The sequence below is a fragment of the Malaclemys terrapin genome, chromosome 2, assembly GCF_027887155.1.
Source record: "Malaclemys terrapin pileata isolate rMalTer1 chromosome 2, rMalTer1.hap1, whole genome shotgun sequence".
Lineage (NCBI taxonomy): Eukaryota > Metazoa > Chordata > Testudines > Emydidae > Malaclemys > Malaclemys terrapin.
In genome coordinates, this window is record NC_071506.1 from 53943578 (window position 1) to 53963119 (window position 19542).

Here is a 19542-nt window from a genome sequence, read left to right on the forward strand (position 1 = left end):
TTGGAGAGAGTCCAGAGAAGAACAACAAAAATTATTAAAGGTCTCAAAAACATGACCTATGGAGGAAGATTGAAAAAACTGGATTTTTTTAGTCTGGAAAAGAGACGACCAAGATGGGACATGAGAACAGTTTTCAAGTATGTAAAAGGTTGTTACAAGGAGGAGGAAGAAAAAAAAATTTTTCTTAACCTCTGAAGATTGGACAAGAATCAATGGGCTTAAATTGCAGCATGGGAGGTTTAGGTTGGATATTAGGAAAAACTTCCTAACTGTCAGGATGGTTAAACACTCGAATAAATTGCCTAGGAAGGTTGTGGAATCTCCATCATTGGAGATTTTTAAGAGCAGGTGAGACAAACACCTGTCAGGAATGATCTAGATAATACTTAGTCCTGCCATGAGTGCAGGGGACTGGACTATATGACCCTCAAGGTCCCTTCCACTTCTATGATTCTATATCTGATTTGTCACACAGTAGCTGGTTTGGTTTTGTTTGTTGATGGGGAGGAAGTGGGCTTTTTGTAAGTATCTTATATGGTGACTGCCTTCCTTGCAACATGTCTGTACAGTGCCTAGCACAATGGAGCCCTTATCTTTGATTGCAATTCAAAGGTGCTACCATATATAAATAATAAGATTCATTATATGCCTCAATTAAACATTCACCCCAGTGATGGCTGCATTTCAGTGGCATGTCAAGTGCTTTGGGTCATGTAATGGTAAAGAAATCTATCAACAGTTTAGGTAGGTGGGGCGGTGTTGGTGTCGAAATGCTTGTCTTCAGCACCTCTTTATTGGTTGTTGCCATCTCTCCTCTCTAGTCTGCTCAGATTCTCATGAAGCCAAGTGCACTTTTTCAGTAAACTACTCATCTGTGCGTCCTGGACAAGTATCTGCAGCTGTATCCCCTTCTCTGCTATATCTTCCCCATGTTACTTTATCTCCATCACCTCCTAGAACATTTAGTCTGCACAGATTCTCACCACCTTGATTAGCCATTTCACACACACACACCAAGCTTTTTCCACCTATACAATCGGGGGGAGGGGGGAGACTTTATGGTGGGAGAGCAGCTCTTTTGCTGCAGGTAGAGCGGGGGCAGGTGGGGATGGATAAGGCTTCACAGAGAGCAACAAAACGCACGTGTTTGCTTATCCTGCCAGTAACAGGACGTGGGATGGACCGGGGGGGAGTGAGGGGTGAAAGCCCCCAAATGTGAGGATGGTGATTTGCGTTTGAAAGGGCTGGACCGGGCCAGAGGGTAACTTTGCCAGGGGCAGAGACAGAGTTGGAACGGGGGGGGAGGAGGTTGATGGCGGGGGAGATTTTCTTGGGGGTTGGAACCGGGGGAGATTTTTAGGGGTCCGAATGGGCCTGGTTGGGGACGGGGGGGTGATTTTGCCGGGGAGAGGGTGATTTTGGTGGAGGCCGGAGGAGGCGGCGGGTTGGGGATGATTTTACCGGGGGGGGGTGATTTTGCCGGGGGCGGCGGGTTGGGGACGGGGGTGATTTTGCCAGGGGGGGGTGATTTTGGCAGAGGCCGGAGGGGGGCAGGTTGGGGACGGGGGTGATTTTGCCGGGGGGGGTGATTTTGGCGGAGGCCAGAGGGAGGCGGGTTGGGGACGGGGGTGATTTTGCCGGCGGGGAGGGAGATTTTGGCGGAGGCCGGAGGGGGGCAGGTTGGGCACGGGGGTGATTTTGCCGGAGGGGGGTGGGTTGGGGACGGGGGTGATTTTGGCGGAGGCCGGCGGGGGGCGGGTTGGAGACAGAGGTGATTTTGCCACAGGGGGGTGATTTTGGCGGAGGCCGGATGGGGGTGGGTTGGGGACGGGGGTGATTTTGCTGGGGGGGGGGTGATTTTGCCGGAGGGGGCGGGTTGGGGACGGGGGTGATTTTGCTGCGGGGGGGAGGTGGTCTTGGCGGAAGCCGGAGGGGGCGGGTTGGGGACGGGGGTGATTTTGCTGTGGGGGGGGTGGTGATTTTGGCGGAGGCCGGAGGGGGGCAGGTTGGGGACGGGGGTGATTTTGCAGTGGGGGGGTGATTTTGGCGGAGGCCGGAGGGGGCGGGTTGGGGACGGGGGTGATTTTGGCAGAGGCCGGAGGGGGGTGGGTTGGGGACGGGGGTGATTTTGCAGTGGGGGGAGTGTGATTTTGGCAGAGGCCGGAGGGGGGCGGGTTGGGGACGGGGGTGATTTTGCAGTGGGGGGGGGTGATTTTGGCGGAGGCCGGGGGGTGGGTGGGTTGGGGACGGGGGTGATTTTGCCGGAGGGGGCGGGTTGGGGACGGGGGTGATTTTGCCGGGGGGGGGCGGGTTGGGGACCGGGGTGATTTTGCCGGGGGAGGGGGTTATTTTGGCGGAGGCCGGATGGGGGCGGGTTGGGGACCGGGGTGATTTTGCCGGGGGGGAGGTGTGATTTTGGCGGAGGCCGGGGGGGGAGGGTTGGGGACGGGGGTGATTTTGCCGGGGGGGTGTGTGATTTTGGCGGAGGCCGGGGGGGGCGGGTTGGGGACGGGGGTGATTTTGCCAGGGGGGGGGTGATTTTGGCAGAGGCCGGAGGGGGGCAGGTTGGGGACGGGGGTGATTTTGCCGGGGGGGGTGATTTTGGCGGAGGCCAGAGGGAGGCGGGTTGGGGACGGGGGTGATTTTGCCGGCGGGGAGGGAGATTTTGGCGGAGGCCGGAGGGGGGCAGGTTGGGCACGGGGGTGATTTTGCCGGGGGGGGGTGATTTTGCCGAAGGGGGGCGGGTTGGGGACAGGGGTGATTTTGCCAGGTGGGGGGTGATTTTGGTGGAGGCCGGAGGGGGGCGGGTTGGGGACGGGGGTGATTTTGCCGTGGGGGGAGGGGTGATTTTGGCGGAGGCCGGAGGGGGCGGGTTGGGGATGGGGGTGATTTTGCCGTGGGGGGGTGGTGATTTTGCCAGAGGCCGGAGGGGGCGGGTTGGGGACGGGGGTGATTTTGGCGGAGGCCGGCGGGGGGCGGGTTGGAGACAGAGGTGATTTTGCCACAGGGGGGTGATTTTGGCGGAGGCCGGATGGGGGTGGGTTGGGGACGGGGGTGATTTTGCTGGGGGGGGGGTGATTTTGCCGGAGGGGGCGGGTTGGGGACGGGGGTGATTTTGCTGCGGGGGGGAGGTGGTCTTGGCGGAAGCCGGAGGGGGCGGGTTGGGGACGGGGGTGATTTTGCTGTGGGGGGGGTGGTGATTTTGGCGGAGGCCGGAGGGGGGCAGGTTGGGGACGGGGGTGATTTTGCAGTGGGGGGGTGATTTTGGCGGAGGCCGGAGGGGGCGGGTTGGGGACGGGGGTGATTTTGGCAGAGGCCGGAGGGGGGTGGGTTGGGGACGGGGGTGATTTTGCAGTGGGGGGTGTGTGATTTTGGCAGAGGCCGGAGGGGGGCGGGTTGGGGACGGGGGTGATTTTGCAGTGGGGGGGGTGATTTTGGCGGAGGCCGGGGGGTGGGTGGGTTGGGGACGGGGGTGATTTTGCCGGAGGGGGCGGGTTGGGGACGGGGGTGATTTTGCCGGGGGGGGGGGATGATTTTGGCGGAGGCCTGAGGGGGCGGGTTGGGGACGGGGGTGATTTTGCCGGGGGGGGGCGGGTTGGGGACCGGGGTGATTTTGCCGGGGGAGGGGGTTATTTTGGCGGAGGCCGGATGGGGGCGGGTTGGGGACCGGGGTGATTTTGCCGGGGGAGGGGGTTATTTTGGCGGAGGCCGGGGGGGGAGGGTTGGGGACGGGGGTGATTTTGCCGGGGGGGGGGGTGATTTTGGCGGAAGCCGGAGGGGGCGGGTTGGGGACGGGGTGATTTTGCCGGGGGGGGGGTGATTTTGGCGGAAGCCGGAGGGGGCGGGGCGGGGACGTGCCGCTGCTACAAAACACACCGTTTTAAAGGGTGGCAGGAGAAGGAAGGAAACGCAGACCGCACATTAAAGCAACAGTCGGGGCAGGCGCCCGGGCAGGCCGCGCAGCCTCCAGCCCTCTCCCCAGAGTTTACCGCGCTCCCCTCCTCCCACACGGCCTCGTCAAGTCGCTTCCTATCAAACTCACCCCCATTGGCCAGTTGCTCTCCTTCCTTTGATTGGTTGAATGGTTTGTCATTTAAATAGCTGTTACCGCTATCAGCCCCGGAAGCGCGAGCCTGGCTACTATGCCGGGTCCCTTAAGTTAGGCGAGGAGAAGCTTTGCTCGATGGCATTTCCTGTTTAGTCGGGGGCACTCTAGGCGGCTGACTCTATAGCTGTGGTATCTGTTGGGCTGTGTGACGGCCGTTCTAGGCAGTAGGCGCGGGCTCTATGATCCGGGTTGCAACTTGCTGTTAATAGCTGAGCCCGGCCTGGTCGGGAGACGCGCCACAGTGCCCAGCCCTGGCACCACACGGCGGGGCGAGTGGGAGCCGGCTCACCGGCTGCCTCGCCTCCCACTAGCAGGCCAGGAGAGGGAAGCTCAGGTTCTCCTCGCCTCAAAGCCGGGGGGCGAGCGGGCCGGCCGAGCCCGCCCCTCCGCGCCAGGCTGCTCTGGGCAGCGGCCAGGACGGCAGCAGAGGTCAGTCTGGGGCAAACCGCGGGAGGAGTTCGGGGGAGAATAAGGATGCGGCGGGGCAGTGGGGAGGGGGAAGCTGTGGCGGGCCAGGGGGCGCCCAGAGCGGAAGTGTCTTGCGGGGAGGGGTCTGTTTATTCTAGTGAATTTCAGGTTTTTATTTCTCAGACCTAGGAAGGCAACTCCCCCTCCCTAAAAGTTCACCATTAATGGCCCCAGAACTGCCCCTGCCTGGGGGACTAGGAGCGCTCAGGCACTGCCTCTGGCGTAGTCAAAGACTTGGGCCTGGCATCAATTTTAATAGGCTTCCAACTATGCCAACTGGTGACTGGCTGGCAGCAGGGGTCACAATGCAGTGGTGATAGGAAAGCCTCCTCTAGCTCTTCTGTGCGGCCTTTGATCTCCTGCCCGTTTCTCTTTGATGGAGGCCTATGGAGAGACTACAGGGCCCACCCAACCTGGAATGTGCCATGTCCAAAGTGGCAGCTATAGGAACCCTGCAGGCCAGGGTTTGACCACTAGACCTTTAGGATTAAGATGGGGTGTTACATACTGGGGTTGTAGTCTTTGCTATGCTCATTACACATTGGGGCTGTTCTCTGCTGAGGATGGCTGCCTTCTGGTTTCACTTGGACAGCACTTGGGCTCCTGATGACCAGTTGAGTGGAGTATGAGGGTTACATAGTGAATACAGTTTTATCCCTTAACCTGCTAATGTTAAACTTATTTTTGAAGACAGCTGAATTCTATTTTTAATTCATAGAGCAGGGTTAAAAAAATTAGGACTGTACATTCCCTTCAGTCCATAGCAATCACCCTCCTATTTCTCTTTCCGTCCACTTCTGCCCCTGATATCAGTGGTAAGCTTGCACAAAGGTTGAGGTGCACTGTTTGTGCAGGGAAAAGGGCCTGGTTGTAGTATATTAAACTTTGTTATTAACTCACAAGTCAACATCTCAGAGTAGGTAAATGTTCACGTTTAGGACCACCATTATTTCTACCTTTTATAGAGTGAATTTCTACATTTTTCTTCTTTCCCCATCCTGTTTTCTCTATTTATAGCCCTCTTCTATTTTCTTTCCTGTGCAGTAGCTCCCAATTTCCATTCATGTGTGGTCTTCATCATCCCCAGCTCATCCGATTAAGTGATCGTCAATAAAATTGTTAAATATTTATATTTGTGTCAGCATTTGTCTCTGGAATTAATATTCCCATTAGATTAATTGGCTTGAAGGAATTCATACCTGAAATCTATTGTTTCAGGCTGTCCACAGACTTATGAAATTATCACATCAGTTACTCACTTTGCAGTTAGAGGGTTAACTTTATAACCATGATGTCTAGAATTTTTTTTTTAAATTATGTTTCAGTAGATTCTGAATAGATCATGCAGGCCACATAGATATGTCAGGAGCACTAGATCAACTATGCAGAGCAGGTGTTTGACAACTATGACTTAACTCCTCCACCACCACCAGCACTCCTTATGGAAATAGTCAATAGTATCCATATTGGAATATCCACTACAGTTATTAATATGCACCTTAAAAGCATCATCTTGGAACAAAAAAAATAAATTCCTCTTTTTCTTCTGAAAGAATAAGAACATGAGAATAGCCATATTGGGTCAGACCAATTGTCCATCTAGCCCAGTATGCTGTCTTCCGACAAACATCAGCACCAACCACTGAGAGGGAATGAACAGAACAGGGAAATTTATTGAAGGATCATCCCCTTTTATCCAGCTACTAGTAGTCAGGGGTTTCTTTCATAAAGGAGTCAGTGACTCACGTGCAGAGAACTGGGTCAATGACATTTATTGTAATTCAAGATTCATATGAACCAAATGTGGACTTATGGATAAACTAAATTAAAAAACTTACTGTACATCATTCTGCCTCCTCCAGAGACTTCCTAGCATAGGATGGGAGAAGCACTTTCCTGCATTCCGATGTTGACACTCCCATTTTTAATCTCTGGATCTCCTTTTGTACGGTAACACTAACTATGGCGGTGGCAAGTCAAGAGATGGCCTTTTAAAGACCAGAGAAGGTCAAGTGTGCCTATAGAAAATTAAAATAGGGGTTCAGAAAATTACCAAATGCTACTTTTTTTGCCACTGGCAGCTTGAAAGAGAATCCTGGGGGGGAAGAAAGTTCAAGAAGGTTATGTACTGTGCTCAATCAATGCCAAGAAACATGAGAACATGAACAAAGTAAGTACCTTTTAAAGTTTACCAAGGAAAAAATATGGGACCTGGACCTCATTTTCACCTCTGCTGTATTGCAACAAAATATACTCTACCTTCTGCCTCTTAAGAGAAAAAAATTGATAATTGAGCTTCCACTTCAAATTAATTAACATTAAGCAAAAGCTCACCAGTAGATATACTTATTTTGACACAAAACTATCATATCTATTTAATCAGAAACCATTTCAGGATCTCTTGGCAGTGACAACAGCTTAAACTTTTTTTTTTTTTTTAAAGTGTGTGCATTGAGTGAGATGAGCAAATTCAGTATGTAAACAGGTGGCCAGTTAAGTCTGACTAGTGATTCCAGACACACATGCAGTTTTGATATCATATCCTAATATATGTTCAATAACAAAAAAATGAAATGGACAGACATGCATTACTTATGTTAAAAGAAAGTACTGTACTTCTAAAAGCAATGTATTTCATTGACTAGACCAGAAGAGTTCACTCCAGTGAACATATTTTGGATTTATAGCAGAATTTGGCTCACTGCCTGCACAAATGCTGTGGGCCTAGGAGCAGCAGGGACATGCCGTCCGCTTCCAGGAAGCTGCGTGGAGCTGGGTAGTGAGTCTGCCAGCCCTGTCAACCCCCAGCACCAGCAGGAGTCCCAGGCCATGTGCTGTGGCCCACCACCCCGCCCAGCACCTGTGGTGCCCCCAGACTTCCCCCCCCTTTCCTCACCCCCCGCCCCCCAGCACCCGTGGGGTCCCCAGACTTCTGTCTTTCCCTGTGGTCTCTAGATATTTAAGATGCCTCAGAATAGTGGCTAATTTCTTGTCCTGTTTTACAACATCTAGGCTTAATGAGTTAGAGTTGGGAATAGCACTCGTGTCTTGAATTTGTTGGTCTGGCACTAAATAGGAAGTAGTAAGGCCAGAGTCTCATTCTTTTGATCAGTTTTCTGTTCACTCTGAAGAATTGGGGAAGAAACAGAATAAACAATATGATTATAACCAAAGATGGGAATGAGCAAATGGTTGAGTAATCTGTAATCTGAGTTCTAAACTTGATTCTAAACTTGACTTTCTGTTTGAAAAATTATTTAGCCTCTCTAAACCAGTTTCTCCGTTTGTAAAATGCAGATAATACTTCTGTGCCGGACAGGAATTTTGGGAGAAATAATTAGATATTGTCAGTGATTCAATATCGCTTATCAAAAACAACGAGGAGTTCTTGGCACCTTAGAGACTAACAAATGAAACCAATATCCCTTATGTAAGTGTGAAGTATTATGGTTAGAGAACAAGTCCGTATTCTTTTGGATGATAAAAAGTACTTAATTGATGTGTAAAAAATTTAGTTATGGAAATTCATTTTTAAGGTTATATGAGCTAATGACAGATGACAAATTAATTTTACAGTGGCTAAGAAATAATGCAATCAGGGCCCCAACATTACTTTGAGCTGGGGGTACTTCTGCCCTCACTAGATGAGATTGGACGGTGTATAAACAAATGTTAAGGTGTAAGATTTTTTTCATTAGTCTTTCAGAGATTGTGTTTATAAGGCCAGATCTACACTACAAAGTTTTGTCAGCATAGCTATGTCAGTCAGCATGTGAAAAAAAACACACACACCCCAGCCAACATAACTGTGCCTGTAAAACTGCCACTGTAGACACAGCTATGCTAGCAGAAGAGTGTCTGTCAGAATAGCTAATATCATTGAGAGAGGTGCTATTACTGAGCCAATAGAAAAACTCCTGTCGGCATAAAGGGTCTACACTAGGGTTTTAGCTATAATTTCAAAGCATTTGTAGTGTAAACAAGAGTTTTGAATACTGATTGTTTGGAATATGATTTTTCTCTCTCATTTAAAAGTGATGTCTTAAAAACTGAGGTCCACATTTTCCCCTCCCATTGAAAAATCTAAAAGAGGGGGGCTTAGGTGGAAGAAATCTCCATGAGGATCCCCTTGCAGATACTCCACTGTTGCTCAGTTGGAGGGAAAGGGGAGAGTGGACTGGGCCAGCTGCAAACCTGGAGGATCTTATACTATCTATGTGGAAGCCTAGTGTCTCAGCACTAGCTCTGGCCCCCCATGGCGTCCTCTCCTTCATAATATGGCTCCATTGAATCCGCACTAACAAGGCACTTCCCTCTGACACCTGCTGGGGACTGCAGAAAAGAGCCTGAGTTGCTGATTATCTATTCCAGGTGGGCCCTACAGGGCTGGAGGGGAGATGATGTGAATATTCCCCAGTATGCCCAGTGCCTACCACGTTCCTGTGTATGGAGCCCAATCTCAGGGTGGGTAGTGTTGAAGAGGAGTCCAAGTCCCCCTTCCATGCAAGGGGATGATTCACTTCTGGTTTTATTGGGTACTATCTGGGGCTGATAGTTCTAGTTGATGTCCACACCATGGGCTTGCATTCCTTTGTGATTTAATGATTAAGATATTAAAGTAAATGTTTGGACATTGGCTACTTCTTTTATATTTTCTTATCTTGGACTCCTGTATAGCCATGTATACTAATGAAGGCTTGGGTTAATCAGTATCGAGTAGTGAAAGTTTTATGAAATTGTTTTCCAATGCCAGTATTTGCGATTTTTTTCTGGAACAGGTATCCTCCTAAATTCCATCAGGATGCCATTGTTTTGTCTCCTATATGTTTTTTTTATGACATGAAGACTAACTTAATTTAAATTCTAGGAGATAGGATATCTCCTAGAACTGGAAGGGACCTTGAAAGGTCATAGAGTCCAGCCCCCTGCCTTCACTAGCAGGACCAAGTACTGATTTTTGCCCCATATCCCCAAGTGGCCCCCTCAAGGATTGAACTCACAACCCTGGGTTTAGCAGGCTAATGCTCAAACCACTGAGCTATCCCTCCCCCCAGTTTGCTGCAGAAGAGAGATCATTTTAAAGTGCTCAATCCTGAACCCATTTATGTCAACAGGAATGCTCCTACTAATTTAAAGCATGCCAGGATCACATTCCAAATGAGGTTTTTAATTACAACAGTTGTGAACAGAACACATTTTAAAAATTAATGTTTTCTTTTGAACGTTTTTTAAACACTTAATTAAATCAAAGCTTATGCATAGAAATAATATGTAAATGCAATATTTCTGTTGATTATGATAGAAAAGGGGGAGCAAGATGGCAGTGACATTGGAACTGTGGAAATTAGTTTATTACAAGGGAATAGCTGGGCAGGGTAGGGGAGAATGATACTTTAGAGATTACTTGGATTCGTGCATTTCTGCTGACAAAGGTTATAGGGCTGTAAATTTAAACGTAGAATGTTTGTAGGCAGAATGCATTGACAAATATGCCTAATGGTAATACATCTAGTACTGAGTGTCTCAGAACAGGTCAATAATAATGCTTATATTGATAGCAGCAATGTAGGAGATGTTACTTGGTATTATAGCTAAAATCCATGTTACCCCTTAATCATAATTACATTAATATTGACAGGCCCTTGACAATACTCACATTACTATTGATAGATTTCTGTCAATAATATGTTTCTAAATAAAATATATTCATTCATAATTTGTACAATACTCAATAACAGCATTAAAATCTAATTGGAGAAATTCCTATTTTCTTTGTGATATACAATCTTTTATTTTGGAATGCTCTGTAGAAGAGATTCTTGGGTTATTTTTTTTTTTTAAACTAAAAGCAAAGCATGGGCTTATTTAAGGAAAAGACTTTATTATTGGAAAACTGATTGTTTTTATTTCACAGAAAAAAAAATCGGCTGTGGTGATAAAATGTCAGCAGGAGATCTTAATATTTAGTTTTAAATCATTTTGTCTTAACATTTATGTAACAACTTAATCACACTGATTTTAGTAGACTGTACTATACTGTTTATCTGTTCTTGATTTTTGCCTTGAGCGTTCCCTTCATGTACTCCTAGCCTGGTGATGTACTTAAATTTAACACTGGTGTTTGTCTTTATTTATTATTGGGTATACAATTCTGGTCCCTTCACTAGTTTAAAATGATCTAAAGCAAGATGATGAAAAGAGAATAACAAGCAGTAGGGACTAGGAGAAATGGAAGTTAATTAGGCGGCATGGCGGAAAACAAGATTCTTGGTGAGATCGGTATAAAACAGAAGAATATGAAATGAAGAATTTCAATGAAAAAATACAAGCTGAAAGATGATACTTGTAGGTGGTGTATTTATTTATTTATTTATTGGTACAGATACCAGGCTGCATATTTGTTCCAATGGTAGGGCCAGTATCTATGACAACAATACAAAGTGGAAATGTAACAAAGCATTGAAATAACTTTGTTGGGGAAGGGAAAGTAATCAAAGGAGACCTTTTATGTTGCCACTGTTTAAAAATAAAAGTGGATAAAAACATAGTAAAATAAGAAACCACCATTGCTGCAAAGCAGGAAATATGTGGAGTGGAGGCTTATTATTTCACCAAAAGTTAGCCACAAGACCATTGAGATTCTCATACATATTTATCATTCAGATGGGAATAGGCATTTCAAATTCTACCTTTTGATGTTCACATATGGATAACATTGAAATCAATGGGAGCAACTTCAGAATCTTTCCTTTAATATACATTCTAAATGTCCAAACAACCCTAGTTAAGTGCAGGCTTCTTCAACACAGTCATAGTGATGGAGGGTAATGAGTGTGATGTATGGCCCCAATCCAACAAAGCACTTAAGTGTGTGCATAACTTTAAGCATGTGAATAGTCCTATTAAAGTCAAAATTATGCATCTGCTTAAGTGGTTTGCTGGATAAGAGCCCATGCTAATAGATGGTCTGTTGTGGCTTACATTATCTAGAAGTACTTATATATAAATTCATTTCCAGGACTTAAACAGAAGAATTCTTAGCCACTGCCATGGAGTCTGACTACACTTCATGGCAGCGCAAGCAGCGGGAATGGCTAGTCTCCTCGAGTATGTACCCATCATCTCAGACAAGTACATACTCAGGCTGTCTAGCCCCTCCTGTTGCTCATGCCACCACAACTACTCTATTTTTAGTGTGCTAGTTTGATCAGAGCTAATACAAAGTATGTCTCCTTGAACTAGGAATTACACCCCAAGTTTGAGGATTGGATATACCCATAGGCAACAAGAAAAAAGCTTAGCATGCCAACATCTTGAATTTTTTCTGATCTCCTTTACTTTAATATTGTTTCTATCGAGCACACATGGAAAAGCTAATCACATCTACTGCAAGATTTGTCTTAACAATGTGTTTCTTGCAATAGTACTAAGGGTATGTCTACACTACCCGCTGGATCAGCAGGTAGCAATCAATCCAGTGGAGGTAGATTTATCACGTCTAGTCTAGATGCAATAAATCGATCCGAGCACTCTCCCGTCGACTCCTGTACTCCACCGCTGCAAAAGGCGCAGGCGGAGTCGACGGGGGAGCCGCATCAATTGACTCACTGCAGTGAAGACACCACGGTAAGTCGATCGAAGTATGTCAGCTTCAGCAACATTATTCACGTAGCTGAAGTTGTGCAACTTGGATCATTCTCCCCCCTCCCCCCCAAATGTAGACCAGGCCTAAGTCTCCTAGTAGGTACAGAAAGGAATACTGCTCTAAAGTTTTTGTAATTTGGGCTTTGAATTGCAGATGTAGATCACTTTTAAAGCTTTTGGAACTGTTACAGTTTTGCCAGTATTTTTCTCCCTACTTACGTGCCCATTTCTCCTTCTCTTCTCTCCTCTCTTTCCCCCCTCCCCTCCCCCCCCCCGGGAGGGGGTGTTCAAGGAGAATTCATTCACCTCTTAAAAAAAACCTCGGTTATGGCAACTTTCTCTTTAACAAATAAGGACTGGATGCAGCTCCCTCTAGAGTTGGTAAATTCCATTTCAGGCTTTTGTTCTCTGGAGAGACTCATTCTGTTCCTATCCAACTTTTCTAAATCAACTGAACATGCTACCTCCACAGTGCAATTAAGTCCTATTGGTCTGTTTTGTGAGGAACTCAGTTTAAAACCCCAAATCTGTGGTAGCAACCTGTGCACTTATTAGATCACTAGGCCTCCTAGCAACTCATTTTTATTTGTTGTATCTCAGTAAAAGGACCACTACATCAGGCACCCCACAGCAGAATCCTGCATTTCTGAGACATGTTATGCCATGACTTTTATACAAGATGATTTTGATGCCCTTGTACTGTATACTACTGTTTTCCCATTGCACAGAATTGTTAATATGATTACATATGCACCAAGCTATTTATTTTTTTTAAGATAACTTTATTTTTCATTCTAATACTCAAGCAGGAAAAGAGTACACATTAGTTGATGTTACCAGCATACATTAATCATCTTGCCAGAAAAATTGTTATACAACCAGTAGTAAAACCCTGCACCTGTCAAAAGAGATTAGAAAATACATGCAGGCATCACTGATATATTGTAAAATAATTTGTGTGAGTGCAGAATATTTATTTGATCTTTTTAGCATTTTTAAACATATCACTGTCTTTGTTTTAAAGGCTTTATTATCCCCAACTTGTTTACATTCCATATTTCTTCTATGCATAGTTCTCAGATCTCCTAATACCTTCTATGGCACGGGTGCCAAAGGCGGCACGCGAGCTGATTTTCAGTGGCACTCTGACTGGTTCCTGGCCACCAGTCTGGGGGGCTGTGCATTTTAATTTTAAATGAAGCTTCTTAATGTTTTAAAAACCTTATTTACATTATGTATTAGACTTATAGAAAGAGACCTTCTAAAAACATTAAAATGTATTACTGGCACGCAAAACCTTAAATCAGAGTGAATAAACGAAGACTCGTCACCCCACTTCTGAAAGGTCGCCAACCTAACGCTAACTATATTTCTATAGTATATAGTTTATCAGCAACTTGTGATGTGTTGATATGGCAAGGTTTGTCTTCACTACATCCCCCCGCCCTCCCCCAAGAGTTTACTTACTATACCTGTTTGCCCCATTAAGTTCCATAAACCAGCGTACTGTTTTACAATTACTGTTGCTAATCTTCCTCTTCATTTTAGTATTTCAACACTCTTCTAGCATCAGGCAGTGCATTAAGTCTTATAGTGAAGCACTAAATGTGTGATTAGTATCCTGAATAGCTCAAAGAGGATACAGCTGTGTTACTGTGTGGAATAATAGTGCAATTTAAGTAATTTTAAGATGGAAAGTTATTAATATGACACTTCTTAAATGGTGCTGGTTGCAGTGTGTACTATTGTGTTAATATTTCCTAAAGAGATGGCTTTGTTGCTTCTTGTTCAATTTTGTTGTTCACAATTTTATATGAACTGTATTAAAGTATTAACAATGCAAAATGTTAAGCTTATAGTATAATTTATCTGTATTTATTCCTAGAAAGCTGTGGTGAAGACATGACTTCCAATGGCAGTAATGCAGAGAGAGTGAACCCTGTGCTCAGAATAAGTCAGCTGGATGCTCTTGAACTAAACAAAGCCTTGGAGCAGCTAGTTTGGTCCCAGTTTTCCAGCTGTTTTCATGGATTTAAGCCAGGGCTGTTGGCTCACATTGAACCAGAAGTAAAAGCATTTTTATGGCTTTTCTTGTGGAGATTCACCATCTATTCTAAGAATGCAACTGTGGGACAGACTATTCTGAATATTCAGTACAAGAATGACTTATCTCAAACACAGAAATATCAGCCATTGAGCAAACATCAGAAGTTATGGTATCTTATATGCACTGTTGGCGGAAGGTGGTTGGAAGAAAGGTGCTATGATCTATTCAGCAGTCGCCAACTAGAGTCATTCTTCAAAACCAAGTATTTCATTAATTTTGTAGCTGGACTTTTAAAACTTTGTGGACTACTGAACTTTCTGATTTTCCTTCAGAAAGGAAAATTTGCAACATTGACCGAACGTATTTTAGGAATTAGATCTGTCTTTTGTAGGCCTCAGAATGTTCGTCAAATAGGGTTTGACTACATGAACAGGGAACTTCTATGGCATGGCTTTGCTGAGTTTCTAATCTATCTTCTACCACTCATTAACATGCAAAAGCTCAAACTCAAAATTTCATCTTGGTCTTTGCCTATTGCAGTTTTTTCCAATAGCGAAAACTCTTTAGCAGCACATTGCAAGGAATGTGCTGTATGTGGGGAGTGGCCAACTATGCCTCATACCATAGGCTGCTCACATGTTTTCTGCTACTATTGTATTAAAAGCAACTGCCTATTTGACATGTATTTTACCTGTCCTAAGTGTGGTACAGAGGCACACAATCTTCAGCCATTGAAATACAAAATTGAAGTTCACACCCTCTAGAGTTTTTTGCAGTGCACTTGAAGCACATACTTTATTATACAGTTTACTCTACTCTATTCAGAACCCTATTAAATTGATCATTGTCCTCTTTATTTACAGCAGTTTGATCTTTCTCTGTCTTAGGTCTGTGATATAATAAAGTCTGTATTGACATTAATTTCCATATACTAATAATTGTAATTTAACCATTATTCCAATTATAATCAAAGATTCATGGGACTATATTGTTGGTAGCTATCCACATATTTCATCAACTACCTTATATAATCGCCATAAAAGACATTCCTGGTAAACTACTTTTGAGGTAAGTAACTCATTAACATCTATAATAAAGTAGTGAGACCACCGAAAGAAAATGGAGAGCTGCACCCCACGATATATCAGCAAAAAACAATTCATGTTCTTACTACTGGGGGAATAGGCTTAAAATTACCTTTTTAAACAGTTTTTGCCACTATGCACCATTAAGTCAGTTTAAATTCATTGCAGTGAATCTGTTCCCTAATTGTCCCAACTAAATGCATCTACTGTTCCAGGCTACTAAGTGGATACCACCCTAATCTATTATAAGTCATAGGGTACTTTTATTGCCTTTATAAACATTTAGTATAGCATTCATATCCCAGTGATAAATGTGGGTCTCTTTCTTTGGTTATTTCCATTGTTGAACCACAATTTCACTGGATATCAATTACACTGCTCTACAGCCAAAATGCTTCTGAAATAAATGTAGTCAAACTTTACTAAGGGTATGTCTACACTACGGGATTAATCCGAATTTATATAATTCGAATTTGGGAAACAGATTGTATAAAGTCGAATGTATGCGGCCACACTAAGCACATTAATTCAGCGGTGTGCGTCCAAGTACCGGGGCTAGCGTCGATTTCTGGAGCGTTGCACTGTGGGTAGCTATCCCATAGTTCCCGCAGTCTCCCGCGCCCATTGGAATTCTGGGTTGAGATCCCAGTGCCTGATGAGACAAAAAACATTGTCGCAGATGGTTCTGGGTACAGCCTCACCCCTCCCTCCCTCCCTCCCTGCATGAAAGCAACGGACGGCAGACAACCATTTCGCGCCTTTTTTCCTGGGTGAACACTGCAGACTCCATACCACGGCAAGCATGGAGCCCGCTCAGCTCAAGACAGCAGTCATGAACATTGTAAACACCTCGCGCATTCTCGTGGAGTTCATGCTGAGCCAGGACCAGAAAAACGAGGCGAGGAGGCAGCGGCGGCGGCAGCGCAGCGACAAGCGTGATGAGGACATGGACACGGACACAGAACTCTGTCAAACCGCAGGCCCCGGTGCTTTGGAGATGATGTTGTTAATGGGGCAGGTTCTATCCATGGAACGCCGATTCTGGGCAAGGGAAACAAGCACAGACTGGTGGGACCGCATAGTGTTGCGGGTGTGGGATGATTCCCAGTGGCTGCGGAACTTTCGCATGCGTAAGGGCACTTTCATGGAACTTTGTGACTTGCTGTCCCCTGCCCTGAAACGCCAGAATACCAAGATGAGAGCAGCCCTCACAGTTGAGAAGCGCGTAGCGATAGCCCTGAAGCTTGCAACGCCAGACAGCTACCAGTCAGTCAGGAATCAATTTAGAGTGGCAAATCTACTGTGGGGGCTGCTGTGATGCAAGTAGCCAAAGCAATCACTCAGGTGCTGCTACGAAAGGTAGTGACTCTGGGAAATGTGCAGGCCATAGTGGATGGCTTTGCTGCAATGGGATTACCTAACTGTGGTGGGGCGATAGATGGAACCCATATCCTTATCTTGGCACCGGAGCACCAGGGTACCCAGTACATAAACCGCAAGGGGTACTTTTCAATGGTGCTGCAAGCACTTGTGGATCACAATGGACATTTCACCAACATCAACGTGGGCTGGCCAGGAAGGGTTCATGACGCTCGCGTCTTCAGGAACACTACTCTGTTTAAAGGGCTGCAGCAAGGGATTTACTTTCCGGACCAGAAAATAACCGTTGGGGATGTTGAAATGCCAATAGTTATTCTTGGGGACCCAGCCTACCCCTTAATGCCATGGCTCATGAAGCCATACACAGGCAGCCTGGACAGGAGTCAGGAGCCTGTTCAACTACAGGCTGAGCAAGTGCAGAATGGTGGTAGAATGTGCATTTGGCCATTTAAAAGGTCACTGGCGATCGTTATTGACTCGCTCAGACCTCAGCCAAACCAATCTCCCCATTGTTATTTCTGTTTGCTGCGTGCTCCACAATTTCTGTGAAAGTAAGGGGGAGACCTTTATGGCGGGGTGGGAGGCTGAGGCAAATCGCCTGGCTGCTGATTACGCGCAGCCAGACACCAGGGCGATTAGAAGAGCACACCAGGAAGCGCTGTGCATCAGAGAAGCTTTGAAAACCAGTTTCATGACTGGCCAGGCTACAGTGTGAAATATCTGTTTGTTTCTCCTTCATGAAAACCCGCCCCCTTTATTGACTCATTCTCTGTAAGGAACCCACCCTCCCCCTTCCCCCAGCTTGCTTTCAAACCAAATAAAGTCACTATCGTTTAAAAATCATTTATTCTTTATTTAATAGATTATAAAAAAAGGGAGGGAACCCGGGTGGGGTTTGGGAGGAGGATCGGCAGGAAGGAAAAGGCCACTAAAAAAAGGTTTAAAAAATGACAGCCTTTTGCTTGGGCTGTCCACTGGGGTGGAATGGGAAGGTGTACGGAGCCTTCCCCCGCCCCGCGTTCTTACACGTCTGGGTGAGGAGGCTATGGAACATGGTGAGGGGGGAAGGGAGGTTATACAGGGGTTGTAGCGGCACTCTGTTATCCTGCTGCCATTCCTGAAGCTCCACCAGACGCCGGAGCATATCTGTTTGCTCACGCAGCAGCCCCAGCGTTGCATCCTGCCTCCTCTGATCTTCCTGCCGCCACCTCTCATCTCGAGCATCCCTCCTGTCCTCACATTGGTCCCTCCTGTCCTAACGTTCACTGGCTTTTCCTATACTTTGAAACTGTGTCCTTCCACTCATTCAGATGAGCTCTATCACTGCTGGTGGATTCCATGATTTCTGCAAACATCTCGTCTCGCATCTTTTTCCGACGCCTTATCTATGATAGCCTTCGGGACGGAGGAGGGAGGCTTGAAGAATTTGCATCTGCTGTAGGGAGGGGAAAAAAAGATACATTTTGCAGAACAATGCTTATATTCTTTCACGGTGACCAACACTATTCACATTACATAGCACATGTGCTTTCTGTGCAAGGTCGCATTTTGCCTCTTAATACTGAGTGCCTGGGGCTTTGCTGCTAGAGATAACAGGTCCGGACAACAGAATTCGGGTTGCATGCGGCCATGGTAAGCCATTGTCTTTCGGCTTCTGTGCCCTCCTTTCCCACATACCAAGCAAAGCCCGTTGAGTGCTGCGGTTTTCCTGTTAACATTCAGCAGCAGCAGAAAACAAACTAACCATCCAATTCTCTGGATGATCGCTTTATCCACTGCGTGGCTGGTATCAGGGAAGATCCCTGCAGGAACCAAAGTAACCCACCTGCCCCCCCGTCCCGCCATGAATTCTCTGCGGTGATCGCTGTACCCCTCCCCCCACCGCGTGGCTGGTAACAGGAAAGATTCCTGCTAGCCAAACGTGAAAAGCTCAGGGCCAGTTTCCCCCCCTGCGCTTGGCTAACTGCAGGGAAGGAATTTCTTTTCAGCCACAGGCAAACAGCCCAGTAGGAACGGCCACTTCTGTCCCCTTAATTAAGTTCCCATATTTCAACCAGGTTACCATGAGCGATATCACTCTCCTGAGGATTACACAGCAAGATAAAGAACGGATGTTGCTTGAATGCCAGCAAACACCGGGACCATACGCTGCCAGGCTTTGTCAGGCAATGATACCAGATTACTTGCTGCAAGCATGACGTGGTCAAGTGTCCTACCATGGAGGACGGAATAAGGCTGCACTGCCCAGAAACCTTGTGGCAAGGCTTTTGGGGTACCTCCAGGAGAGCTTCATGGAGATGTCCCTGGAGGATTTCCGCTCCATCCCCAGACACGTTAACAGACTTTTCCAGTAGCTGAACTGGCCGCGAATGCAGCCCAAGTCCTCAGGGCAAAGTAATCATTAAAAAACGCTTGCTTTTAAAACAAGTTTTATATTTTAAAAGATAAACTCACCTGAGGTCCCTTCCATGGGGTCATGGTCTTGGATACTGGGTTGGGAGGGTACTTCAGTCAGGCTGAGAAAAAGATCCTGGCTGTTGGGGAGAACGGAGTGCTGGGTGCTCTCTGCAAGCTCGTCCTCCTCCTCCTCTTCCCCATCCGCAGAATCCTCAGGTGTAGCTGATGAGACTATCCCCGACCCGGAATCCATGGTCACAGGTGGGGTAGTGGTGGCGGCCCCCCCTAGAATTGCATGCAGCTCGGCGTAGAAGTGGCATGTCCGTGGCTCTGACCCGGAGCGACCGTTTGCCTCCTTTGTTTTTTGATAGGCTTGTCTGAGCTCCTTGACTTTCACGCAGCACTGATCTGAG

The 19542-nt window shown here is 46.5% G+C and overlaps 1 protein-coding gene and 1 long non-coding RNA gene across 3 annotated transcripts in view; one reads left to right on the forward strand and one right to left on the reverse strand.

Moving 5' to 3' along the window:
* LOC128832771 (uncharacterized) overlaps window positions 1-4160 on the reverse strand; it is a 44756-nt gene extending 40596 nt beyond the window's left edge. The window contains exon 1 of the long non-coding RNA XR_008444049.1: window positions 4043-4160. This is a non-coding gene — a long non-coding RNA (uncharacterized LOC128832771). The remainder of the gene's footprint in view (window positions 1-4042) is intronic.
* Window positions 4161-4310: 150 nt separating this feature from the next.
* Window positions 4311-15188, forward strand: PEX2 (peroxisomal biogenesis factor 2). Of its 2 annotated transcripts, XM_054020371.1 has the most exons (3): window positions 4311-4537; window positions 6658-6746; window positions 14106-15188. In XM_054020371.1, the coding sequence occupies exon 3, from the start codon at window positions 14123-14125 to the stop codon at window positions 15029-15031; it is 909 nt and encodes a 302-aa protein (XP_053876346.1). In that variant the 5' UTR covers window positions 4311-4537; window positions 6658-6746; window positions 14106-14122; the 3' UTR covers window positions 15032-15188. The 2 variants fall into 2 exon arrangements, with proteins under 2 accessions (XP_053876346.1, XP_053876345.1); XM_054020370.1 differs by lacking the exon at window positions 6658-6746 and having other exon boundaries at window positions 4312-4537.
* Window positions 15189-19542: the final 4354 nt, after the last annotated feature.